This window comes from Megalops cyprinoides, chromosome 6 (genome assembly GCF_013368585.1).
Source record: "Megalops cyprinoides isolate fMegCyp1 chromosome 6, fMegCyp1.pri, whole genome shotgun sequence".
NCBI lineage: Eukaryota > Metazoa > Chordata > Actinopteri > Elopiformes > Megalopidae > Megalops > Megalops cyprinoides.
This window is the reverse complement of record NC_050588.1, coordinates 7147256-7174520: the sequence shown is the minus strand read 5'-3', so window position 1 is coordinate 7174520 and position 27265 is coordinate 7147256. Positions and strand designations below refer to the sequence as shown.

Sequence of the window (27265 nt, the reverse complement as noted above, 5' to 3'; positions counted from 1 at the left end):
CAGAAGCAGCTTGCAGAATGTCACATTTGCGGTGTCCCGTGGAAAGGCAGTGGCTCAAGCCGTCAGGGTTTCTTTGGCCTCAGTTTAGCTCATCTTGAAAGAATCTCCAGTCATCATGGCCACGAATTCTGGGGACATGGAGATGCTCTGGTTAGCATCATGCTGCTGTGTTTCAGTGTTTGACTCACTTCCACCTGCTCTGCGTTACATTTTGTTGATTCTAAATTCTGTTATATTTACTTTACATCTCATGTCATGCAGGTCACTGTGGATAAGAGTGTCTGCTAAATAACAAAAATGTAAATGTAAAAAGTACATCACAGCACCTAACTACATACGTATTGATATATGTAACACCTACTGGCTGCCCACAGTCCTCAGCTAAGGTACATTGATTTTGAGAACAAAATGGGGTTGGAGCAGTTGGAGAACAGATTTTACAACCCAGATGTTTCAGGTTAGATTCCCAGATGGGACTCTTACTGTACCCTTAAGCATTGAGCTATATAAGTGGATGATATATATAAACAGTGTGATTTGCTCTGCACAAGAGTGTAAGCTAAGCTAATAAATGATGTTGTGGTAATGTGGCTGTCGCATAAGCATGGACAGGGAGAAGGTTTCAGGTGAGCTACAGGAAGACACGCTTACTGATCCTGTTTTTATTACCCTCATAATCTATGGTTCCATCTCCATCTTTGTCAGCCTCTTTCATCATCTGCTCTGCCTCCTCTGCATTTAGGGGCTCCCCTGCGTTCATCAGCACATACCTGTAAAGCAAGCAAAAACAGGTAACTGTATGCAATGTATAATATTTGTTTATGCAACAGGGACAGTGGGCAGCCATTTCACTGACCCACAATTGGCTATGAGGCTAAATTTCATCTGTGGTCCCTGGACTGGTAATGGGCTTCATGGAAGCTGAGAGCAAAAACCAGATGAGAATAAAACCTTTCTGGATACTGCAGCTTGCATATCCAACTACTCCTCAATTCAATGTCCTACGGCCATCTGCAACCTCGTCAATACTTCAAGCTTCAATACTTCAAGCTTCTTTGTTGATGTCTTTGAATTATCATTTGTTTTTTCAAGCCTCTCATGAAATAAATTTCACTCTGACTTTGGGATAGCCAGTTGAGCATTAATCTCTCCTCACCACAACATCCTCTATACTCGCGTAACAGTGCTAAAACAGAGCCAATGCAATCCACTGATACACAGCCAATGCCTTTTTTCCACACTACATGTCCCACAATGCACCACAAGAGAGTGAACGCCGAATGAATGTCATCTGATTGATTCGTAGGTTGCTAGAGGGTGCTGTGGAGTGGTGCAATGGAGGACCCTAGGTAAACCAGCTCCTGGAATGGAGCAAGTTATTTTTCTTTGCTGCATACTTGCTAATAGTTGGCGAATGACACAGCCCAGTCTGAAACTTTTTAACTGCCTCTTTCCGTTGTATTCACATACTTGAGGGTGTCCCAGTCGATGTAACCCTTGGCCTCTTTGTCAAAGACCTTGAAAGCTGCACGCAGCTCTGCATCCTGGTTCTTCGCCCGCTCATGGTACAGCGCCATCAGTCCCAGGAAACTGTCACAGTTGAAGATTCCTTTGCCTAGAACCACAAAAAAACAGCTGAGAATGTGTCTTTCACAGCCTTGATTTAATTTTCGTTTTGGTGCATCCATTGGCTAGGGGAAAATCCCTCTTCGAAGCAATTTTATTTAAGATGCATTCTGTATCCCAGAAGGTAAGGGTAAGTTGTTTAGAGATATCGCACACAAAATACTCTCTGAAGGGTGTTTTACGTGTCAATTTACAGTATCTCAATGACAAATTCTAAAAAAATGAAGTTTATATGTTGCGTGCATTTGTGTCTCCCTGACAGACTTTGTCAGGAACTATGGGCTATTGTGTTTACAAAGGCTGTTTATTGCACAACAGACTGTAAACTGTGTGGCAAACTATACAATGGATGAACCAGAATTTGACATTGTTTCCTAGCTTTGCAAAAGCACTTTTTAGGCCCCATCATTTTTATTTTTGTTGTTGTTAATATGAACCCTTTAAATATCGCACAGAGCTTACTATCCCCTCTCTGCTTAGCTGTCAAAGCTGTGAGACTGAGATGACAGAATAAACATTCAACTGTAAATGTAACTGATTTGATGAATTGAAACATTGAAAACTGACTGGTAGTAAGACCAGCTGTTGCAATTTACCCTCTAAACACTAGGTGGAAGCAAAGCACAATGTACTTTCTAAAAAGAGAAGTGCCAAATCAAGCTCTGGCAGCTGCTTTTGGTCTAAATCCTCTTTTAATAATATCTGGGATCAAAGGAAAAGGGATTGCGGCCAATGGAAAACAAGCATATCTGCTATGCTAATTTGTCCCTGTGAAGTACAAATCACAGATGAATAGCATTTGCTTGTGTGGAATCAGAACCATGACTTTGCACAATCAAAACTCAGCTGGAAATGTGCATATTTCATACACCTCCAGCCAGGTATATTCAATAACACAGCAGGGGCAGTCAAATCACAGCACGTCATCTGTCACTGGAATCAAGGGTTACATCAGACACTACATCATTTAGCCAGATGTGAAACAAACTTTGATGGCAAATCATTGCATGGCTGTACATGGTAACATTGGCAGAGCACTGCAAGTGATACAGTTTTGCAGGAATAAAAAGGGAATAAGATGAACAGATTTCCTTTTAGCGCCGTAGCTAAGACTGAAAGTTGGCATTGTGATGCATTCCTTATTCCTTAGATGTGCCCTGCCATCCATTGATGTTGTTAGAGCAACTTGTCAAATAAGAACAGTAATTCTTTGCACCAATGCTTAACATGCGGCTTTCACCCTAAATGAGGCTTCATTGCAAGGAATGCACAACACAGCCACCCGTCTTCCCGGTCCTGGTGGACCAGTTTAGCCACAGACGCGATCCATGTATCAGGCTGTTTTAAATTCATTCTAATGTGGATTTGACATCAGCTGACAGTTGTTTCCCATGAGTTCTCTGCAAATGAAATGTGTAGCAAGGGGTATGTTTGTGAAATGAAAAACAGGACCAGGGTTGCATAAAATAAAAAAAAAACATAATATTAACAAATTCAAAAATACTACATGAACAAATCATTAAAACAATGCACTAATTAACAAAGCATGAATAAATAAATAAAATGCAATCATTTGCAATTATATTTATTACTTTCCAAATGTATGTGTAAATCTATTTATCTATTCATTTGTGTATTTTATTATACATTATTTTTTAATTTTATTATTTTAGTAGGCTTCATTCAGTATAAAAAAACACACACTCTGTAAAATTAAGTCAATTTAAAAAACTAGTATCAGCCCCAAATGCAATGACAATCCCCATGCTCTATTTAGGAATCCAGTCCCGCACAATAACAAAAGAAGTCATTGGTGTGCCAGGAAAGCATATCTGAGCTGGTATTTTAAGGCAGTCCTTTTGTGGGAGGTGAATGAAAGTGAAAGCCTAAGACATACAAATCATAGAATCAAAGTATGTATAATTCTTCACTCATCATCAAAGCTTTAGAGCTACTAGTACTATTGTTGCCATTGTTGCTACTCTTGAACTCAGATTGCCATCACAGGTAAAAGATGTCTATGTATGTGATCTGAATGGATTTCATTGTCATTGTTTGTGTATGTATATGTTAACATTTGAACCAGGCAGAAACTAGGTTGATTCCATCTGGGTGCCATGTGAAATAATTCAGGTAGTACCACTGAGTCCAACTCCAACCAGCTGTAGCCTTTAGTGATCACACACTAATCAGATGAACTATGATCCATTATAACAGAGAGGGAGACTAAACTGGTTCAAACAAGCTGATTATTTCAATAGGTTCATTACAAGTGTAGCTGTCGTGAAGGTGTTCCTACGTTTTTGCAGGCCTGACAGTGACATTTGCTGTAAATCCAGCAGGGAATGCATTAGGAGCAGATTTGTACAGACCCCATAGTGACGTTAGTTTAGCTGTACCCATCAGGGGGCCGTTTAGGACTAGCTTTGTGAGGCAATTCTGTTGTGAATAGCACTTTACTCACACCCTCAGTCCCTTATTCAGGTACTGGTGTTTTTGAACAAAATTCAGTTACCAAAACATAAAATTACACCAGGAGATCATCTGGTTCCATGTCGTTGTGTACTGGTTTGTGTCAGTTTCACTGAACGTCACTGATGCGTAAAGAATTAACCAAAAAGTATAGCTTCAGCTAAGGTACGTATGCAAAATTGTTGGGTTGCTGCTAAGTAAAACCAAGGACAGTCAATGCAGCTGAGTCTGACTAAGTATTTTAGTAGGGTGTGTCATATTTCAGTAAGATCATTTATTGGCAACAAAGTTTTAAAAAGCACATGATGTAAAAATAAGAATAATATCTACGAAGGTAATTCAAGGGTCCCCGTTGTATTATATTCGGCCACTAGAGGGTACCAAACCACCGCTAGCGTTCACGTCAATTTCGCCTTTGTCAATATTGCTGTATTGGAAGTGTTTAATTTTGTTGTGTTTTATTTGAGAGCACAAGCGTAATTTCCCATTACTTTTACAAAATACCCTTAACTTGAATATTACATTACATAATCACTTAACTGTGCTTTGCTTCCCTATTTAACTAACTTACCATACTACAGTGTAGTTATTTGGAATTTTCACGAGTGTTGTACAGGAATTAGCTTTTTCACCGAGGGTCAGGTACAAATAATACATGCCAGCGAAATAAATTGTAATTACTCTGCACAGAGCTAACGGAATACATTGTACTTAATAATATAGCAAACCTTGTCGTCAATGAAAATATATTTAAAGCACTGATAAAAATAGCAGAATTCAAAATCTCACGAACAGTATTGTACTGGCTCAGAAAATACAAAACTTTCCAAAAATGTAAATATTTTTTTCCTTGAAGCACATTTAATTTTTAAAACGGTGTTAAGAGTTTTATATTTTTTATTTATCAAGAGGCGTATTTAAAACTTATAACAGACTTGTTAAATTGTGAAGGGACGTCAGTACTGGAAACAAAGGAGATTTTCCAAAGTGTGGAAGAAAAAAGGTGAAAGGACACAGACCGTCTTTGTCCACGTCCTTGGCCATCTGACTGAGCTCCCTCTTGGTGGGGTTTATTCCCATCAGACTCATGAGTCTCTCCAGCTCCTGCGTCTTCACGTCTCCATTCCCCTCCTCGTCAAACATCTCGAAAACTCCTTTATACTCCGTGATCTGCTCCGGTGTCAAAGTGCTCGCCTAGGGGATAAAAAGTTATCGCACACACCTTTCAAGATTAACCTCATATACTGGGAAACGTCCAAATACATATATTTGTATAATTGCCTCATTTTGTATTTGTTTGTATACTGTCAGTGTGAGACATATTGGAAGAAGTCTAAAGAAAGTGTCTCATGATTGACTCATTCTGTAATTTAAGCATGTACAAAAATCTGAGAATGAGCTATCCAAATAACAAGACTATCAAGGCATCTTCTTGATATTTTAAGTAATGAAGTAATTAGTCAGTACAATTAATTAGTCCTAAATATTGGTCAGAAAATCTGTTTAAGAATTTATTGAGAAATGTTGCGGTTGTCAACAGCATATTTTTCATATTCGTGCCAATAATGTAAGAGAAGAATGAACTTTCTTCAGAACCTGCATAAATATGATTCATGTAAATTGTTTACTTCAATGAACATTCTGGATTTTTTGGAAAATATTCCATTGCATTCAATTATAGTGTAATAGTGTACTCACCATTTTGTCTGCTGGAAGGAGTGATGGTTGTCGTCTTACGCTCACAGAGTTGCACCCCAAGTGAGATGGCAAACTGACCTTGAAGATTATTCAAGAAGCCACGCTGCCCAGTCTCTGAGGATTTAAGATCCACATTAACCTTTTAAGGAGCACAAGAGATGGCGATGACCCTATTTCTGGAGGAGTCTGATTTGTGCCCCAAGTTTGTGGGAGTATCACAATCGCATACCTCAGCTGAATTTTTAAGATAGCCAAGAGTACAGTGATACATCCCAGTGCAACTGCTATAATCTGTAAAGTAAGTGTGTGGGAGTGTATATTATGTTGAGCAGGGGTTGAGCAGGGAGCAGTGGTGGAACGAACTCCCTGTCTCGCTACGGACAGCTCCTTCACCCCATTCCTTCAGACAGGGCCTGAAGACGCACCTCTTCAGACTCTACTTGGACTGACCCAGCACACAATTGCTGCCCCCCCCCCCAATCAGTGCTGTCGTAAATTGCTGTGCTTTTTAAATTGTTTCTTGTTGCCGCCTTTACCCTGACGCTCATTGCCGTTTGAAGTTGTTGAAGTTTGCCGTTTGAAAGTGTATCGTATTAATTGCCCTATAGGCTGTAATTGTATAAATCTGATAGTACTGTGTCCTCAAACAGACCTTGCTCTCAGCTGAGAACTGTCTCATTGTGGAACTGTACACATCCTGTCCCCATACTGTCGCTATACTTGCTGTATGCACTTTTGTAAGTCGCTTTGGATAAAAGCGTCTGCTAAATAAATAAATGTAAATGTAAATGTTTACAAGAAGGCAACGAGCTTATATCTGAGGGAATGGAACCAAATCCTGGTCTACTACAGCAGCAACATTACTAAAGCACAAAAGGACCAGGCCTCTTGATGAGGCTGAAACATCTTGTTACAATATGTACACGGTCATTTAAAATGATATATATAATTAGACTATTTCATAGCAATGTTAGAAGTCACAAAAATACTGTACCAAAGGATTAAATTTACAATGTTATTAGATTATAGACTGAACTTTATGCTGACAATTGTGAGTTTTCATTTAAAATGTGTAGTGATGAGCAAATCACTTAAAAACAGTACCATAATATGGAGCTCATTTTTGGGAAACACCCATTTTGAATCCAACTTTAAAAACTGTGCAACTATGGGTAGTTGCTTAGCTATTGCAGCGGGCTATTACCATCCAGTATGTAGGGTTTAACGTAATGCCCCTGTGTTCTTCCTGAGACCTGCTCTCTGCTTTCAGTTGCTTAGATTTCCAACAGGTGCAGGATGGTCCCAGGTGAATTGCCTCAAAGCAGTGCACCAAATAAGGGGGGGAACTAAAGCCAAGAGTTATTTCTAACAGTAGTGAGGAAGAGGGGAAGGTTTGGGATTGGAGGAAGGGAGCTCAGATGGGACTTTGAAGAAAATTTTGACACTAGACTTAGGGGCTGTGCTGCATCTTGAAGTTAAAAAAGTATACCCCATTCTAAACCCATGTGTATACATCTGTGAGGAAGGTTTAATTGATCAGGTTCTCCCAAAACGTGTTCATTAATCTGTGTAGTCTGCCATTTAAGTGCAGTTGTAGCTGACTAGCTACACAATGAATTTGTGTCTGGTTAGCTAGCCAGGAGTACCTCTTTAGTTTAGTACCTCTTTAGTTTAGTACACTCTTTGGCGGCAGTGTAGCATAGTGGTTAAGGAGCAGGACTTGTAACCGAAAGGTTGCTGGTTCAATCCCCGCTGGGACACTGCTGCTGTACCCTTGGGCAAGGTACTTAACCTACAATTGCCTCAGTAAATATCCAGCTGTATAAATGGATAACATTGTAAAGAACTGTAACCTATGTAAGTCGCTTTGGATAAAAGCGTCTGCTAAATGAATAAATGTAAATGTAGTTAGTTTGTGAGAAAGGTATGTGTTATTTGAGCCTATTTCAGTCTGGCAGACCATCACTAACCCCAACCCTAAGTGTAACCCTTGGCAGTCTCTGTCTCAGGATTGGCATTCTCAATCAAACTTCATGTTTGATTGATTCTGTCTGTGTACATATGTGAATGGAACAGGCGATATGGTCTCTCCGAAGCACTCAGTGGGAACAGGAAAGAGATAGTCCAATTCTGTTCACGTTCAGTGATTCAGCTGTGTGACTGTCATATGTATGCAGTACGATGAGGTGAAATTATGCACTTCACCACATTTAATTTTTTTGGTGGGTCTTAAATTATATCCACACAATTAAAATACAATCTCAATACAATTCATGAACTCTATGAATTAATGCTGTTTGTATTGACTTTCATGTGAAAATTTACCAGTTTTAATTTGTGGACATTGAAAACAGCATTGATCTTGCCCTCCCATCACAGGAAGAAGCTACAGGAAGAAGCTGCAGCAGAGTGTGCAGTTCCACGGCCTTTCGGTCTGACAGGACAAAGCACTGGTTTTGTTCTCTTGCAAAGAGCTGACAGACAGAAGGTTATTAGGCAACATTTGATTCTACATCCAGTCATTGCCATGGCTCCCTGTACTACAGGGTGACCACTTTCAGTTGGTTCATGTGAGTGCCATTTCGCTTTTGCCTGTCTCTTACTACAAATATCTTAAAGAGTTAGGTTAGAGAAGGTTATCCCCTCTGGGTTGTTCTTTGACGAGTCAGTTTCCAAGCTGAATGCTTGAGAAGCTGATTTCAAATTTACATGATTTGTTCTTTGTTTTTGCTTTTGTCTTAGCATTGTGTGAGTAATATGTATATTATTTAGCCCTCCTCGTTTTTATTTTTTATATTTAACCTTTATTTATTCGCCAAAGTCAGCTGTGACCTAATTTGCCTTTAACAGCAATGCCCTGGGGAGGAAGGGAATTGCAATCAATTGTAGGTATTATAGTTAGGTGGGTGGTCAGACAGCCAGATTGGAAAATCACTGGGTTACTCTTTCAATAAATGCTGTGAGATCTCTGTCACAGTAAGAAGAAATTTCAAAGCAACAACTTCGACAAAACATACCCCATCACTGACATTTTCTTTCCTTCACAAGTCCCTGAAGAAAGAGTGCCACCTAATGGCCCATGAACTCATATCCAAAAAAAATATAATAATGCATCGTTGAATTGGTGGAGACAGATTGGGTCCTTTGCTATGAAGCCATTGGGTCTTTATTGTTAATTTATGATGTAGCTGAACAAGATTTTTTTCATAGAACTGAACCACATTTGGGGTATACATACCCCCCCCCTCACCCCACCCCACCCCCACCCCCACCCTGGTGCCAATGGGCATCAGCCCTCAATTTTGGCTTCTGTTGTGGACCTCTACCTGAGTATGTAACAGCATGGATTGCAATATTCTGAACTCAAGTAGTATTTCTGATTTTTGGGGGGTATTGGGTAAATATACATATTTATCCCTTGACTACTGCATCATTACTTAATTGTACATCATTAAAACATTGATTTTGTGCTCAAAATATTTAGAATGATCTTCTGAAATTTAAAGCTGATTGTAGAAAAGCTGGCAGCCACTTCTCTCATAAATGAGCCAAAAACAAAAGGTTAAAAATCAAGAAGTTATTTTAAAACCCAAACAGACAAAGAAACCAGCCTATGCAAACCCACAGCAGGGGCAAAGTGAGCCTCCCCTTCTCTGCAGCCACACCTGTATTTAGTCAGGCCTAAATCAGTCAGGTGTGGCTTGTTATCCAATAGGCTGGTCCCCCTCATTGCCAACATGTGCACATAATTAACCAATTATTAATACACAATTGACAATTAGCACTCAGGGAGAGGTGGTGAAGGCTCTCCTTCACACTAATAGAAGGAAAATAACTGATGACAGGTTCTGGAGCCTTTGTTGAGAGGGAGGTAGTCATGAACTCTGACACGTATCAGGATATTCCAGCCAAAAACCTGGTTCCCTCTACCAGGAAACTCAAGCCCCACTACAACTGAACATTCCATCATGACAATAATGTAGAACAGCGTTTCTCAAACTTATTCTGGAGGACCCCTAGTCCTGCATGTTTTAGATTTCTCCCTGCTCCAACACAGCTGATTTAAATGATCAGTTTGTTATTAAGCAGCTTCAGGAGTTCATAACAAGTTGATCATTTGAATCAGCTGTGTTGGAGCAGGGAGAGATCTAAAACATGCAGGACAAGGGGTACTCCAGGAGAGGTTTGAGAAACGCTAATGTAGAGCATACATCTAAATCTACAGAGGTGTAGTTAATTAAGTGTAAATGTTTTCAACTGGACATCTCAATTTCCAGACTTCATTCCAATTGAATATTTGTAGTTCAAACTTAGGAAAACAGTTGATAAATAAAAACCAAAAGATCTGAAGGACCTGGAACAACAGTAAAAAAATATCATTTAAAAAAAAACTGGTACACAAAAGCTTTTGTTGACAAAAGAATTTTCAATCAGCATTGATTGGGTGGTAGGAATGACAGGGAATGATAGTCAGTGTCTAGTATTCTCTACATGAATATGCAGAAATGGGGGATAAAAAGTGTCCCTCCTCACTAACACAGTACATTTACATTTATTCATTAGACAAACACGGCTTCCAGAGTAACTTACAAAAAGTGAATTAGGAGGACAAACACTTTGCAGAAGTGACTGAAAATGTATTAACCTGGTTGTCAGTTAATTAGATTGCTCAAGCCCTGACTATCATCAGTAGCTAGCTATTCATTGATCACTTGGAGAAGAGTAATGCTAAGAAGCATAAATAATTGCTTCAAGGCAATTCTTTCAAGCTAGATAACTTGACAAAATGATAGGCCTACTGATTTTCTACATGATACGAATGTGCACAGCATTCACAGGTATTTCTAATAATATTCTCAGCCAAATCCACAAGTTTGATAGCTTGTAGCCAGAGTTGCCAACATTATTTAGAAGTATCAGATCCTGCTGGTGTGCATAAAAAAATAAGTTTGACATTGTAATGTGTCCATTCTGATGTCCAACTGTACAGCAAGATTAATAATTAGTCAGATACATTCTTGATTGTGAAAGTTTTTTCTGCTTAGGTATATGGCGAGACTGGTAGATTCGTATCTTGTAAAAGTAATGTTTGGGGTCAAAGTGCCATGCCATATGGCTCGAAAATTAGCAGTGTCCTTAAGTGGGGACACATTGCATCCACATAAAAAGTCATATGGGGTATCATCCCTGGCTCTCCCAATTCTACAGTGGCTCACTCATAATGTGTGTCAGCTTCACTCTCAACACACTTGCTTATGATTTTCAAGAATTTTCATATGTAGACTAGGCTTTGAATGTGATATTTTAACATTGTATAACCTCCTGAACAGCTCTACCACAGCTAAAGACACATGTACATGTTTTATTGAAGGTTTTATTGAAATCCATTACCCGGTACATGTTGGTAATCTATTGTACCACCATTAGCCAGTGTTCTGAAAAGTTGACTTGTACGTACTTTCGTAGGGAAAGTTACGTATTTTCGTTAAAAGACGCGCACACGCCGATTGCGGTTTGCGCCGACGGCCCGCTTGTACGTGGTGACGCTGCTGGTAGCGTGGGGTTTCCCTGGGCTAAGTGCAGGGTTACCGCGCCCATCTCAGCTGTTTGATGGCCGGGAGAGGAGATTGAGGTGCGGGAGTGAATCGAGGAGTCTGGCCAAGGGGAGCGAGAAAGATTTGAAAGGTGAGGGAACTACTGACTGGCGGAAGCAAGTTGCTGCGAGACAGATCGGCACGTTTAAAAACTCCTATTTGCAGTTTTGGCTGACTTCTCTTCAGCGATCCCTGCACCATCTTTGCGCCAGTTGTACCGGTGTGTTTTCCTTGGCGTGTCGAAAAAACTGGGCTCGGGGAGTGCCGCTCCTCGGTAGCTAGCTGGTTAGCTAGCTGAAGTCTGCCGTTTGTTGGTTGATGCTAAAGCGGAGTGGAGAGCCAGATCTTCGCTGTGTCCAGTCAATGCCATATAAACAGCGGACACCCCGACTGAAAACAGGTAAGGGTAAATAAAAAGTGGGGAAAAAATTTAAGGAATGTGTAATCTCAGTCCTGTCGGAAGGGGTTAAACTGGGTTGGCTGACTCGATACGTTGGTGTGTGCTGCGACGGGGGTGGGGGTAGCTTGATATGTAGTTAACCTAGCTATCAAGCTATCTTGCTGATTAATAGCTAATTAGGTTACCAGGACGTAACTTGCTAATTCGTGTTGTAATGTTTTAAATCGCTAGCTTTTGTATTTCAAGGGTTTCACTTGCTTCTTACTGTCTGATAGATTTACCCTAATGTATTCTATTTCGTGTGGGTTAGCTAACGCTAGCTAACAGTTAGCTTGCAAATGACACATTTGCATTTGCTGTAACGTTTGTTAAAACAAATCTTCACCATCTCAGTGGTGCGGACGTTACATTGTAGGGTGCTGCATTACAATTAGCTGTCCAACGTCTGCCAGTGATTGAATTTAATTAGCTATGTCTGAATATGTAGCTTGCAAGCTAGATGGCTACAGCTGTAGTGTTGCAAAAACGGCACAAGGAAGGAAATGTCTCATGTTTGTCGGCTCCACTCCATTCAGTGTTGCTTGCTAAACAAGTCTTTAATGTAGCTACTGTTCTGGAAATGGTTAGTGAGGTAGCTAACATAACTTGACACTTTATCATGTGATTTTGGATTCTAGTTAGCAGTCGGGGGATTTGGTTTTAATAACTATATACTTGATGGGCATTAGGTCGAACATTGGTAAGCTAACTAGCTAAGTGTTGGCTAGCGTAGACCCACCACCACCCTTTTTATGTGTTCTTCCTCAGTCCGTGCAAAGATGGCTAACTAGCTAGATTGGCTAATAGTGGCTCGACATAAGCTTTATGAATCCACGTCAAAGACGGTTAATTTTCTTTGTTGCAAACTAAACACGTTAGTAAATGATTTTCATGACAGACATGGGTACCTAATTACCTCCTGAACTTCGAGTCCTAAACTCCTAGCTAGCTGTCGTTAGCTAACTAGGTAGCTAATTGTAATAGCTGTCATTCTGGAAGACTTGAGTGCTAGGTAGATCAACTATCTAAAGGAGTTAACGTTAGCTACCCAGCTAGGCAGGAAGACACTGACACCTGGATTCTTAAAGTAGCTAGTTAAAAAATAAGCCATCAAAGCAGTATAGTGATCAAAATTTCGCTACAAATTTAATGAGGATTAACGCCAAACAAACCCAGCTACAGTGGTTACGGGCGCTGCCTCATGTGGTCACTGATTTGCTAGCGAGCTAGCTAGTTACCTGGGTGGTTGTAGAAAGGGATGGCATTGTGCTCATCGTAATTAGCCAGATAGCTACATAGCTAGTTGTCGCTTATGAAATTCAATAGCTAGCTAGGTAGCACACTCGCGGTGCCTGGGTAGCGCCCTGTCCTGACTTGGTTCGTTTGATCGAATTAAATAGATGCTACTAGTTTTAACGAACTATTTAGTAACAAGGTAATTGGATTGTAGAAATCCATTACCGGTGGATACTGTTCTCTTCCGTTTTTGCCCCGGCTAGTGTGAATCAACCTTGTCCTTATCTTACAGCTTCCTTGCTAGCTAACAGGTTAGCTTGCTACCACTATAATTGAGAGGAAACGCATTTGGCTGACTGGGTAGCCAACCTGGTAGCTTCTGAAACTGAATGGCTTCGAGGACTCCCAGATGCAATATGAGCGAATGTAGCATTAGAATACATAGCCGGGTAGCTAACGTTAGCTCCCGAGCAAGGATGGTGAGGCCGGGAGGATTCTTAAGAGGATGTAAGCGCCGAGTGAGCCACTGAAAGTCACGGTACTCGGTGCCATTCTGATATTTTCTTGCACTAGTTGATACATTTGAACGGTGGCTTGGTAGCATGTGTTGTTGTAGACAGCTCGCTAAGTACAGTGCGCTGCGGTCGGTGGGGTTGGATGAAACCGAAACGGGATTCGCTCACTGATTTGATACACTTCCTTTTCATGGGAATGATGGTTAACTTGGGTTTTTTTGTTGCACGTTTCCTTACTAACAGTCGGCATTAGTTTGGCAAATTAGACACCCGTGTTAGGTATAGCAAGACGATATTTGTCGCCTTGTATTTCAGATGCGAACATTCTTTTTGATTTTTTCCCGTATAAATTTATGGGTTCCTTTATTCTGGGCCCATGTAACTGCAACGAACAAGATGGCGTTTGCAGCCTTTTTTCATAGGATTTTTTCTCTCTGTACAAGACATAAGCATGGCATCTGTTAAGATCAGGAGAGAGCGGATGGAGAGGGCTGGTGTCTAGGTCTTATCAGTATGCTGGACACAACATGTTCGTTTTTAACCACACTTTAAACTGTGGTATTATTTAATTTGGAAGTCAGGAAAATGTAAGGTAACACTCAGATAGCTTGCCTGATTTTCAGCCAAGCCTGACACAAAGCAAAATGTATTAAATGGCAGTGAGTTGTTTGAAAATTATGGAACTCCAAATTCAAAGTAGTGATCAATATCAGTGCATAAAGTATTTTGTTTAAAGTCACTTTTTGATAATATATGTAATTCTAATTTGACTTCTAACTCTTACATCAGACATAATATCCCTCTTAAGTACAATAATGAGGCCTTTACCACAGTCACAGTACAGATGCTCTTTCCATAAACAGACACAGTGGCACATTCTCATTGCAAAAATAGAAGGTCAGTTTCAGACACATGTTTTTATCCTGAAATGTTTTTAAATATCCAGGAACAAAGTGATTGAACATTGACATTGTCATGCCTTTGTGCCTCAGACAGTGTAAAATTGTCTGTTCCTTTGCTGTAAAGTGGGTTTCCAGGTGACATCTCAGAGAGTTGTTTGCTTTATAATATGAGTCTTTGCAGATGGTGGGGCCAGTGAAGCTTGTTGTTTCACTGAACTGGTTGTAAATCAGCATGGTCCACACTGTGGATCCCAGTTTGACATGATTCCAAAGGTACTACTGGCTCCAGTGGTACTAAAGTGCTCCAGACCAGGTTCACATTTTTACAGGAAGTGCTTCCCACTGAGTTGAGTGTGGGCCATGTATTGTTATCACCATAACAACAGGGAGAACAGGAAGTAAATAATGAGGATCGTGTGCTTGTTTGTTTTATGATATTCTGTATTGCTGCTTCAGATTGGTAGCTAAACTTGTTTAGCCCTGAAACCTGATGTTGGTTAATAAAAGCCAGTTGTATGCTATAACGCAGGCACAAAAAAGTCTGATTACTTAAAAATGGTTACAGAAAATCTGTTTTGGTGCACATGGAGTCCACTTTGTTGCAGTTTTTGGCTAGGTAAAGTGGGCAGAGATATTGAAACCTGAGTGAACACTTTGTCTAAGTAATAATGTATGGATAAATAACTAGCTAAAGCCAGTGAACAAATCGCAAATTGGCAGAGAGGTAATGCAACGGTACCTCATTGAATAAAGACTCATAATTGTTGGCACAAAATTTTCATCACAACAGCACAATCGTAGAGTGTCATTCAAGGTAATTTTGTGCATATTCAGATGTCGCTACTTCCAAACTACTGATGGAAAGCTGGTGGACCAGCAGATACCATGGGAGCTGGAAGACCCAAATAAAAACCTTTTAAATTTACATTTAAGTGAGGTGAAAGGTGTAACTCTCTTTGCATCTTTGACATCACTCATGAGTGAATTTGAGCAGCGCACCACCACTGCACACCTCCTGCTTTGACATTGCTTTCTCAGTGTTTTGTCTTCTTGACGCTGAATGAGCATAATAGTGGTTGTTTAAGGAAAATAATAGCGGCCCATGCATGCTGAGATGTAGCTTTTGAGCTCAGAAAGGCTGGTGGCAGTCTGTCAGTTTTCTGAAGCCAACTGTTCACTTTAAGTGCCCTCACTAGCAGCCATACGTTTTCACATGAGATTATCACAGGAAACTGCACATGGACTAAATTCTGACAGGTAATGGTCAAAATATAAAAGTTCATGAAATAACAAAAACTTCTGCCATAACGATCTGTTTGTTGCATTACATAGTTTGTTTTACTTAAACATCCAATACATTGTCTTGAAAATCTAAACCTGTGAAATTCCATAGCTTGCTATAGTATATTATAAGTCACATAAAGCATGTATTTAAAGTTGTCAATGAAAGGGCAAAGAGTCACCATTATTTGTTCTGTAGATTTGTTGTTTTGTAAAAAATGCATTTGAAAATTTGTGATTAGGCATGCTTCAGGATGTCTGATATTGATGTCAGTACCCCTTTGCTATTCCTACTATCACATTTTGAATTTTCATGTCTGTGCATACTGCATACTGTCTAAATGAAGCAGGGTTAGTCTGTATGGATCAAAAACTCACTATCTGCATTTATGATTCCCAGTTTTAGTACTTTTACCAGTAAAGATGCTTTTAATACATTTCGTATGTGATATAATGTCTGCTTGAGAGACCGATCTACTGGACTCACTGTCAGTATAAAAAAAAAAAACTGCATGCAATGGGCCTTTTTCTTCCCTTAGCAACTTTCACAGGTGTGTCAAGATGGTTGTAGTTTCCCAAAAGTGTATTGCGTATTGTCGTCATGCGTCATGAATGAAACAAGAAAATTTGCCAGCATTGTCATTTAGTGTCCTCAGGGAAATCATTGTTTATCACAAGGATTATTCACACTCAGACCAGGTCTTTGCAGAAAAAAGGTTTGAAGCAGTACCAGTTGTGACCTGTCTCTTTGGTTTGGTGTCACGTTTTCACATTAAATTTATACAGCAGGGAGCTGACTCCCAACACTGTTGAGGGGTACTTGAAAATACTCTTAAACAAAGGTGTCGTTTTAGCATACATTTAAGCCTGTATGTATTCAGTGGTGGTTGTTGGTAAGCTAGCTTGCATTTAATTGAATTTGAAAGTAGCCTTTGGTAAGGTTCAGGTATGTGGACACTTGTAGTCTCAATTTTTTGCATTTTTATATTGTTACATCATTTTAACCCATGGGCCTCAGAGTTCCCATGTTACTGCCAGTATCTGTCTCTAGAACAAAAACAAAAGTGTTCTAAAGAGCCAAATGTTCAGTTTGTTGGCCTGTATTTGTAACATCAAAACAAGTTCACATTCTCACAACAAACTATTACTCCCTTGGTTGCACAGAGCCTGAGTGAGCAGTATTAAACATCTTGTTTGTTCTGATGGCAAATGTAACCTCAGTTTTCTATCCATCACCACAGTTCATTTGTTCAGCTGTCATTTATAATGCAGGTAAAGAAGATGACAGCTTGCAAAAGTTTTTTAGCTAAAGTTTGTTTCCATACTAAATTCCTTGACATAGTAGTGGATAGTTCGGTCAGTTTGCACAGATATGTTGATTTTTCGTGTCACTTCACATAGCTAGTTATTGAAAGCCTGGTCTTGTAGGATAGCTATTCAGTTTTCCGCAATAAAGTCAGAATATCTGTGTTGCTGGGAACTTACAGGGGACCCTGTATATTTCGCAACAAGATAGCTAGCTAGTAACACGAGTGTAGCCTGCCGAGGGCTTTTACCTTGATTATTTTCTGCGATAGAATAGAAAGTTGGAATGTTTTGAAATGTGATATGTTTAAATGTGCACTAACAAAGGACCTTCCAGTCAGCAGTTACTTTTTTATCGTTTAAAAAGCTTTCAGTTATGTGATAGTGGCAGTATAGATGCATGTGTACATACAGGCAAGCAATGCTTGTTTATTAAAGAATTTCTGTGAAGTGCTAACATGCTGCGTTAGATCACTACAGTGAAGAAAGCATAAATCCATACGGGGAAGATTTTTCCCCACAGAACAGTTCTATTTAAAGTGCTACATTGTAAAATAAATGCATATAAGAAACCAGTTCAAAACTACATAAAAAGAAAAATGCACTGAATGAAAATGGAGAATACAGAATATATGCCTTTTAAGTCAGCTAGAATTTTGCCTTTTGAAATGGAAAGTCAAGGCACCAGTAAACATGCTGACAGTTTCCATTGTGGCCTTCATTTCAGTGTTGATGAATTCACCCGTGTTCATAGGCAAATGACAAGGGGAGATGGTAGGATTTGTGTCCTGTTGTAAATTTTTATAAAGCGTATTTTTTTTTTCAGATTTATGCATTTAAAACACAGCACACCAAGGCAAAGAATAAATATTTTTTTGGAAGGTGGAGAAAGTGCAGTGGCAGAATGCTTAAAACAAAGGAAAGCGTTCCAAATTACCTAGCTTTTGAGAGTTGCACAGAGTGTTTGTCCTTTATATGAGAGATTCTGCATTTCAAAGCTGGCTTCGGCCAGATGTTTTCCTCTGAGCGGGCACGAATGGGATTATATTCTTACTGTCCATGGATTTCGGCTTTTAGGATTATGGGCTTGGGTCAGTGATAGTGCTATTTTTCGTCTTTTCTATGATCCGACTTTAGCCATACGGAATTTACAATAATGCTGTCATACTAACAAGGCTCATAATTTCAGACTGTGGTACACTCGAGGGAATTCCTCTTGCAGTGCAGTCTCCCTTGTAACACCAATAAATGGGTCTGTTTAGCACTGTAGAAGATTTGTAATGAAATGCGTAGTTTAAATGTATGACTAAAGAAAAACAAAATCCAGATTAATGCCAGTTGCATCAGTCTTATCTGAGGATCTTTGAAAATAACCAACATTATTAATTAGCTTCTAAATAAATGTTTTGAAAGTTTAATAAAGCGGCAAAAAAATCCTCAAACACTGATGTAAATTTCGGGGTTGGAGTGCTTTTTGAATTCCTCACGCATCTCGTGACACAGAACACAAGGGCCAAGGCCCCTCAGGGCACAACAGCGCCTCCTAGTGACTGCGAAGGCACCTGATGAATTGACGTCAGCGAGTGACGTGCAGCTCCTCCAGGTGGCAGCAGCTCACCTGTTCGACGCTCCGTGGCGTGTTGCACGTTAGCCTTTGGCATAGTGTGTGTCACATTTTCAAAAACGAGGAATTGTGGGTAGGCGAGGTCAATCCCGCTGGTCATTAGGCCAGGCAGTCCGACCGAATGCTGAAATGTACAGTGCTTGTTCTGTTTCAGGCTCCGAGATTGGTTAGCTAGCTGCTGTTGTATAAATGGAAAGATTGTGTAAAGGAAACATACATCCAAGAGGTAATCCTATCACAGATGAGCAGTGCCACACTGAATCATGAATGTTTAATCATGACACAGTAGGCAAAACTGAAATAGAGTGACCGTTTCCAGCCGCAGAAATAAGTATCCTATAATACGCATCTGTCTGCTGGGCAGATTGCCTTGTGAGGAAACAGTACCCAGGATGTGTAGACAGCAGCTTACTGTTAAGTACTTATGAATCACCCATGAGGGCTAAGGTGTACACACACTGACTGACTAAAAAAGGATATGTTCATTGAAATTGGGCAGGATATCTTGAGTTAGACCTGCATCTCAACCCTAGTCCTTTTTGATAGAATTTGTTGTGGTAGTTGATTAGTACAGCGCTAGCACTGATTTCCTCAGAAACAAATGTATGCCTGAGACAGCCATGCAGACAGCTGACTGCACTCGCTAAATATGCACAGACATAAGACTTATGCTAGCAGAAATATTGAAAAGAAATGGCATACAGTTTTCCTAGCTTGAGAAAGTATGCAAGAAAGAGTCTGAAGAGCATGGGTTTAAGGCTTTAGGCTAGTCCTCGTTGCAATGAAACATTTGAGTAATGATAAATTTACCAGTTGAGCCTGGTTAGCTGGTCACGATTTGGCTTTTAGAATCAAAATGATTTCTTTGCATTTTACGTGTGCTGCTCATTTCATCCATATGCACCTCTGTCTGGACTGACTTATGATATTGATGGTCAGTTTCCACTTTCTGTTCCTAGTGGTGTGGCTACAGTGCATAGATCTGAAAATCCATGAATATTTATGTGGCAGGTACATTATTTTGCATTCATTAGATTGTGAACAAGTTATGCTTTTGCCTTGCTGATGGAAATTTTGTTCAGGGGATCTGTGCTTTGTGTTCCTTCCGAATACAGTGGCTGAATTCCAGCTTACCTCAGTTGCCACCGGTGTTTTCTTCCCTATCGTAGGATGTCAGCGGATTGCTCTGTCTCAGTGTTTGCATTTCGTATTACAGGTTGATGTCCACAGAGCTTGAATGCTGCTATTTTAAGCACCGGTAAACTTTGTGCTTGTCCAAACTCATTTTAAGGCTCAGAGTGTAACGGTAGGGGAGGCATGCACTGCCATGGCCTGGAAATGAGGAAGCTGTAGCCTGTCTGTTTTGTTGTCTGCCGCTTGTAGTAAGGCCAGCTTGCATCATTGACGGAAGGAGGAGGGTCAAGTTCTGGCCTTACAGGACATGGTTTCTTGCTGGCCAACTGTGTGCATGGGCTAGGAGTCCTTTCCGCTGATTTAGAAAAGTATTGAATAGTTTCAGCAACTTAATACATTTAGTTTGGTTGCAATTCTATCATCCCTGCTCCACAGAATTCTCCAAGTATGCTCCAAGTGTAGCCTGTATATTAATTCTGCTCATGTACTTGTTTCAGTTCACTTTTCAGCCCCTTTCTTTCTTCATTTCTCTCTCTTCTGTCTCTTCTACAAAGTTGCTGTTGAAGACTCTGTCTGTATTTTGTTCCATTAATAGTTTTCAGAATCTAACACATTTGTCCCAGCCCTGTCTAAAGTCAAATATTTACCTTTTGTCTGCTAGGTAAACGGTTCAAAAGTTCAACAGTGTTTTTACATGCGGCTCCAAAATTTAATGAAGAAATAAAGCCAAAAATATGTGTGAATTGTTAGCTAGATAATGGGTTAGACCTAGTGTCAGAGTAATGCAAGACAAATACTTGCGTAAGTAATAGTACAGTTACGATGACCTCTTACAGTGAAGTTTATTGAAGGCCCAGACTTTTTTGAGAGAATCTCAGAATTCAGTTTACTTCTGTTCCAAGTTGGACATGGGGTGGACTATCATGCAGGCAGCAAGCGAGAGAAGTAAGATGGTAAACTGGATGCACGTTTCAGGACAACTCGGTAGCCAGTTAGATGGCAAGTGCTGTGCAGACTTGAATAATATAATCATAGCGTCTCAGTGTGACGACTGCTTCACTTGTGAAGGAGCTCTGAACGCAATCCTCCGGTGCGCTCTCACGCTAAGCAACAACTATTTAGCGCAAGTCAAACAGTGCACCGCAGTCAGTTGTTGTGCTTTTTTGGAAAATAAGCGCTGCTCCAGTGATGTCATGCACGCAAATTGCAGGCACCTGACAAATGGAGTAAGATGAGGAATCCCTGGCCGGCCTTCCTGTCACTGTCCACATAACACATAACATTCAAAGCCAATTTGCTGTGCTGCTGTGAGATCCTGGTGATTGTCAGGCTTACAGTTTTTTGTTATCTTTCTTGACAGCCGGATATTTACTGAGGCAGTTTAGGTTAAGTACCTTGCTCAAAGGTTCAACGGCGGTGGTGCTCCTGGGAATTGAACTGGCAGCCTTTTGAGTTACGAGCTCTGCTCCTTAAGTGCTATGCCACACTGCCGCGAACTCTGCCAGCCCACCTGCAGCGTGTGAATGCCTTCATGATACTTGTTGGGACTGTAGGATTTCCCTGGTGTTGAGAGAATGAGTTTTCATGAGCTCTAAATCATGTCATCAGCTATTTGCCTGATCTGTGGTCTGCAATGGCAAATAGTCCCTTTTTTAAAACTTTATAGAAGAAGTGATTAACAGCATATGGTAGCTCCACCCATGAAGGGAGTTTATGAAGCCCCAACCTCCCCTTCCTTGGTTTGGAAAATTGAATAGCCAGTCAGAGCTGGCATTTAACTAGACACGTTCTGATTAAGTACCTGTGCACTATCATTTAGCCAGCTGCCGAATTTTGAAAAAAAATAAAAATCCTTGTCCAAATGCAGTTTCCATTTCTTCTTTCTTCTCCCCCCCCCCCAGGGTTTCCTAATATCAGAGATCAGAAGTTTCTTGTAGCAAGACAGGGAAGGCACGTGAAAAGCCATTTTCTAGCTAGTTCCTTTTTTGCTTTGTCGTGTTGCTCATATCCAGTAATTTGAAGTGTTTGTTGCAAGAGGAACCCAGGTGTATTTGCTCATGCACCAGCAAGCAACAGTCCATCACTGCACTTAGAACATGGACAGCTGATTTGTTTACAAGGGCAGGTACAAGTGTGTGATTGTCACACTGCAGTCTGCCAAGATTCTAAAGATCGGCAGCATTAATGTTGCAGTGGCTGTGTGTGTCCATGGTCCGTGTGTAGTGGGGTCTCACTTGACATTCATTAGCAGTGTTCATTTGAAGATAACTTTATCACTTTGTTACAGTTTTATAGTGGAGAATATAAATGTCATGTGATACGAACAGGCAAGGTATAATTCAGTAGGCCTCTGCGCCAGACTTGCTGAAGTTACTGGTGAAATGTCACCTAAAGAGGGCACAAGTCAGCGGTATCTTTGCTGTGAGTTTCCTGTTCGCGCCACCCTGATGCCTGCACACACGCAGGAAGCTCCTAAATAAAAAGTAAGTACATGACATGTGTGCATTACAAGTGACGTGTGTATTAGAAGTGAATTATAAACGTAATCATAGAAGTACATAGAAAGCCATTCATCTCTAATTTGAATGCCCATCATTTTCTATAGGAGTGCATTGTTGAACATAATGGCCAGGTATTCTAATGAGATTAATATGAGATTAATATGTTTCGTATGAGTCGTGAGTCATCACGGCCTCCATTGCTGCCTTTTTCCCTTGTGGCATTTAAAATAACTGTCGTCTGGGCTGCAATCAGCGACATCACCTTCCTGTATAACCTGTTTGTCATGGGCCAGGTGTGCAGACGCTCAGTGTTGGGTGAAATGCTTCATGGGTAAAATCAACTCCCTGCCCATTTGTTAAAACGAAAGGAAATGAAGAGAAAGGGGGTCAGGTGAGGAAAGTGAAAAAAGGTCCCTCTGTGGTTTAATAGATACATTGTCACTCTGATGAGCTGTAGTATACGTAAGACTGTTTTGGTTGCAAAATTTCAGCCTCTGCACTTTCTCACATGGCAGAAAAGTGCTTGTGCTTACCCAGGCCATGGTCTTTTTTGTTTTTTTTTTTTTAATACAGAATTTTAAGTTGTTCCAAGCAGAAGTTGTAATTATAAGGTATAATATTGAAAGAAAATGAGAACTTGTAGGCCTTGTGGTTACAGTGCCACAGGACTTGAAGAGGTGAGGCTGGCGAAGCCAGTCTTCCTCATAAACAGGACCTTGCATTAGAACTAGCTTACTGCTCTGTTTCATCTATGAAAGAAATTCCATACAAAAACATACTCAGGTGAAATGTTACCCTGCTGCTCTTTAAAGTGCAATACAAATTTTGGTTGAAGTTGCCAGCTTCAAGAACTTTTTTGACTTATTTGACATCCCTTTAAAATACATGTTTGAAAAAAGCATATGCCGTGGTAGGTTAAAAAGACTCGGTAGAAGTCTACTCATTAGGCCATCATTACATTTCAATAACAACATAAAATCAGGTTTTTGTCCAGCCATAGCTGTGTTAGTGCTTGTCCACCTAGTAAAACTCAGAAGATTGGCAACCATGCATCAAGTATTAAGCTGGTAAGTCACATTCACTGTGTTCTTACAGCATTTCAATCCTTTGAAGGGTAATCTCAGTGAAAATCTAAAATGGTCTTCTGAGAGTGGTATTCTGTACCATAGTCATAATATTTCAAAGCAAGAAACTGGTTGCATTGTGGAGAAATCTCCATTTCCTTACACAAGAATGCCATGGTCTGGTGTCTGCAGGTGACCCGCCTCCTCGTCCCACACTGTCCAGGCCTTCCAAGCAGGTACCTGACCGTACACTTTTTATTCAGTTGTTGGCGGTTCTCGTAGTCCGGGCTCCCTTGTATTCCGCTTCCAGTCTGCCTGCGATCCTTAGAATGTACTGTGAAGCCATTCACATCTCCCCTGCCTGTTAACACCAGGGCTCGACATCAAGGGTCACCCACATGCCTGGGACAGCCAACTTTCACTGATCAAAAGGTTTTGGCAGCCATTAGGTGTTGCCTGGTTGCCCATATTGGCAACCAAAATATCAGTAAAAAAACAAAAAAAACAAAAAAAACTAGCCCTTTAAATAAAACGGTCAGACTGTCTCCTCTCACATTGCCTTGCAGTGGCGATCTGTCTTTACAATATCATTTTTCATCACTGACAACCTCACAATATTATCTCCTCCTGTCCTCTTTAAACCTGACAGTTTGTATTTACATCTGAAAAAACTTCAGCATCCGAAAGCCCTTATGAAGCCCTTGTGCAAAATCCTTATTGTAACTGTTTCATCTAGCAGGTTTCTAATTCATAGCTCTTCGGCTGCATCAATACACGGACACTGACTGGAGCAGCCAACATATCTCTGGTTGGCCTGCCTCTGTGGTGTGTATCACTAATTGGTACTTGTGGCAGTTTTGAGGTTGAGCTGTGGCATCTTTTACTCGTGAGCCACTAGCAGTAGCAAGCAAGCGAGCTAGCTAGGTGTGCCTAGAGTTTGCTACCTCCCCAAAGAAAGACAACAGGAATTATTTAGTGTATTGATTTGCCCTGCGATGGGGCAAACTAATTTTATTTAGCTTGCTATCCTGGTTTTATTACTAGCTATCTAGCTAGCTAGTTACTTCACATTTACCTTGGTTCAGTTGTTGTTGATGTTTAAGAAACGTGCATATTCATGAAGTTATTTAGGCTACAATGGTAGGTAATGGTCAAACATTTTTGACAGAGAAAGCTCTGCATACACATTATTTTGCATTTTTCACTCATGTGGGCCAATGGCTAAGAAATGGGCTAAACATCTACTTTCCCCTTACAGGCATCTGCCTCCTTGTGACCTTGATTTGTATTAAAAAGAGATTTTCACTTGAGGAGCAAAATCTTGCCAGCCTCCGGTTTTCTTTCCCCTGAACAGTCTTGACACGATTGGACGTTATTATTTTATGTGTTGCTAATGTTATTAGCCTAAAGAGAAGGATCAAAATGTTTGTATGTACTTATATTTCAATAAAAAAGACAACAAGAAATAAGACATGACAGCTGAATTTGACCAAATGGCAAATTCAGCTGAGTGTTCTCTTGTTGGCTTTTTACCTTTGCAGGTGGTTGAGGGCTGTAGTGTTAAAACATGACAATTATATTGTCTGTTTGGGCCGAAAGAAACTATTAACTGGTTACCCAGCCAGGCATCGTATTGAAAAGTGTCAAGCCCTGTAACACAGCAGAAAGGTAAGACACAAGCCAGCTGAGCATGCAGGGAGAGTGTATGTACAGCTTAGCCAAGCATTTGGTGCCTGTATGCTTTACAGTGAAGAACAACGGTTCTCAAAGATGAGTAACAGCACTGTGATTTGCACCGAGAGCTGGATCCCTGGCCTGTGGGCTTTGGACGAGGGTTAGACACCATGAAGCTGGTCAAGATCAGACTAAAGGATTTCAGACAAGCTTTTCTTTCCTGAGTTGTTAAACAAATGGGATTTTTAATATGGTTACCTGTCATAGTTAAGTAAAAGGAACAGCATTATAAGATCTGTGAAGTCCGCTTTTCTCACCTCTATACACAACATGAGTAAAGCTGCAAAGTAATGTATGGTACAACATTACTAGCATGCTTTGCCTATAGACCTCTTAGCCTCGTGACAGGTACTTTAATGCTTTCTGGTGTCATGTGGAATTTGATAATTGATGTCATGTTTATCGCACCTTACACTTTGATGGTCTCAGCTAATCAATATTCAATGGCTTTCTTATTTTTTGTGCAGGTGTTCTTTTAACCTTAACTTAATGCTTGGGTTTGGGAATTGAAAACCCGGGGTTCGAAGGGAACAATAGTCTGCTAAGATGCGAAAGGCGTTTACCACTTTCACTTTTGTAGTTGGGATTTCACTTGGCACAGGTTTATGGATCCCTGTTTGACCCACTCCATTTTGAGAGACAGAGGAGCCAGGGCTCTCAGACTGACAGACTTCTGTGTTGGCTGCTTTTAATGCTCAGGTTACCACACCTTCTTCCCGTTCCCTAGGGGGTTAATTAGCAGCTCTCCTCCCAAATGTCCTCTGCCTGTACGTTCTGTCGTCTAATCTGTCTCTGTCCTTCAACACTGCCCAAGCCTCTGATCCTCTTCTTGACACCTTAATATGTCCCCTCTCCAACCAAGGGAGGCTGGCTTCGCTCTACCTTCCACCGCTGTCCTCTCCAGCGAGCTCCACCCCTTCGACCTGATTGGCTGCCAGATCTAGGAAAAAAAGGGAAGAATTTTGACAGACGTTACAGCAAGTTCTTTATTCAAACCAACACCCCCCCCCCTCCTTGAAGAGTTCTGATGAAGTTGACTGTGAGAGCCAGAAAGTAGCTGCCCATTAGGAGGAAGTGTGAGGAAATACGGGAGAGGCTGTGCTTATGGATCGTTGCGGTTCAGATTGAGCCACATTTCAGCGCTCGCCCGGCAGCACAAATCTGCTTAGGGGGGATTGATTTCGATCAGAGCCGAGGATGGCATTTGGATTACTAATAAATCATTTTGTCTTGTTGATTAAGTGTAACCACAGTTTCACTTAATGTCGCAACACAGCGCTCAAGCAAACACTGAGAGAAGTTGGGCCATTGAGCACATAAGGATTCAATTAGACTGATTTGGGCAGCAGGCAGGGCTGTAGTTAAGGAATGGGAGATGAACTGAATGCCACCCAGAAGATAGCAGATTTGAATCCCACGCCAGGCCCTACTGTTTTTACCTCACCTCCATGCAGAAGGGAACGTCTGCTCTGTCCTAATTGGTCATTCTAAAAAAGCACAATTAAGGGGTTTCCTTTGACTAACTGCGGAGATGATTTGAGAAGCGTTGCTTCTCACAGCTCGTTATGGAATATTGTGCTAGTTATGACACCTGAAATGTGCACAGCTGTCTACAGGCAAATAAGTAAGCGAGCTGTGGTGTGTGGCCCCCATTGAGTATTTCAGCACAGCTGAATTTCACTTCCTTTCCCCCCGTCAATGCGTTGTGTCCGAGATTGCAGAACTAATGGAACTAGAAGGACTGAGGTCGGCTTCCCTCTTGCCCGAGCGCTGTCCGCCTCCTCTCTAAAAATAGACTGGCAGAAAGTGCTTATATGCAGCCCATTTCATACCCACTGTGGCTGTGTGCCATTGTCACGTTTACCCATTATCACCAGTCAAATCAAAGGACTTTCTCCCCAGCAGAACTCATTTATCAGGGTCTATTTTGAGCCGGCACTTGTGATTTGTGGTCGTTTTTTTTACAGTTAAGACGTGTTTTGCAGTGTGTTTTGACCATTGTCATGATGAATAGAAATGGGCAATGTGCTTAGCTGGGCGTGTTTAATTCGTTCCTATCCAAACCTGTCCATAGGACAGATTAAGTCTGTATCCAGGTCACACGTGTTGCAGGGGAAAGCTAGCTGGCCCTGATGCTGTG

General features: G+C 40.8%; 2 protein-coding genes across 3 annotated transcripts in view; one reads left to right on the top strand and one right to left on the bottom strand.

Annotated features, from left to right (window-relative positions):
* Positions 1-84: 84 nt before the first annotated feature.
* On the bottom strand, positions 85-11591 carry LOC118778915 (calglandulin-like). The gene is made up of 6 exons (XM_036530713.1): positions 11567-11591; positions 11386-11450; positions 5118-5292; positions 1471-1615; positions 670-770; positions 85-128 (listed from the first exon to the last, which is right to left on the bottom strand). The coding sequence occupies exons 1-6, from the start codon at positions 11589-11591 to the stop codon at positions 85-87; spliced, it is 555 nt and encodes a 184-aa protein (XP_036386606.1).
* The window catches only part of LOC118779107 (guanine nucleotide-binding protein G(I)/G(S)/G(T) subunit beta-1-like), a 32084-nt gene continuing 16194 nt past the window's right edge, over positions 11376-27265 (top strand). Inside the window, exon 1 of one of the 2 annotated variants that reach the window (XM_036531002.1) lies at positions 11376-11481. The gene's annotated coding sequence lies outside the window, so the exon portion shown is untranslated. Of the gene's footprint in view, positions 11791-27265 lie in introns of both variants that reach the window. The other variant, XM_036531001.1, reaches the window with a different exon arrangement.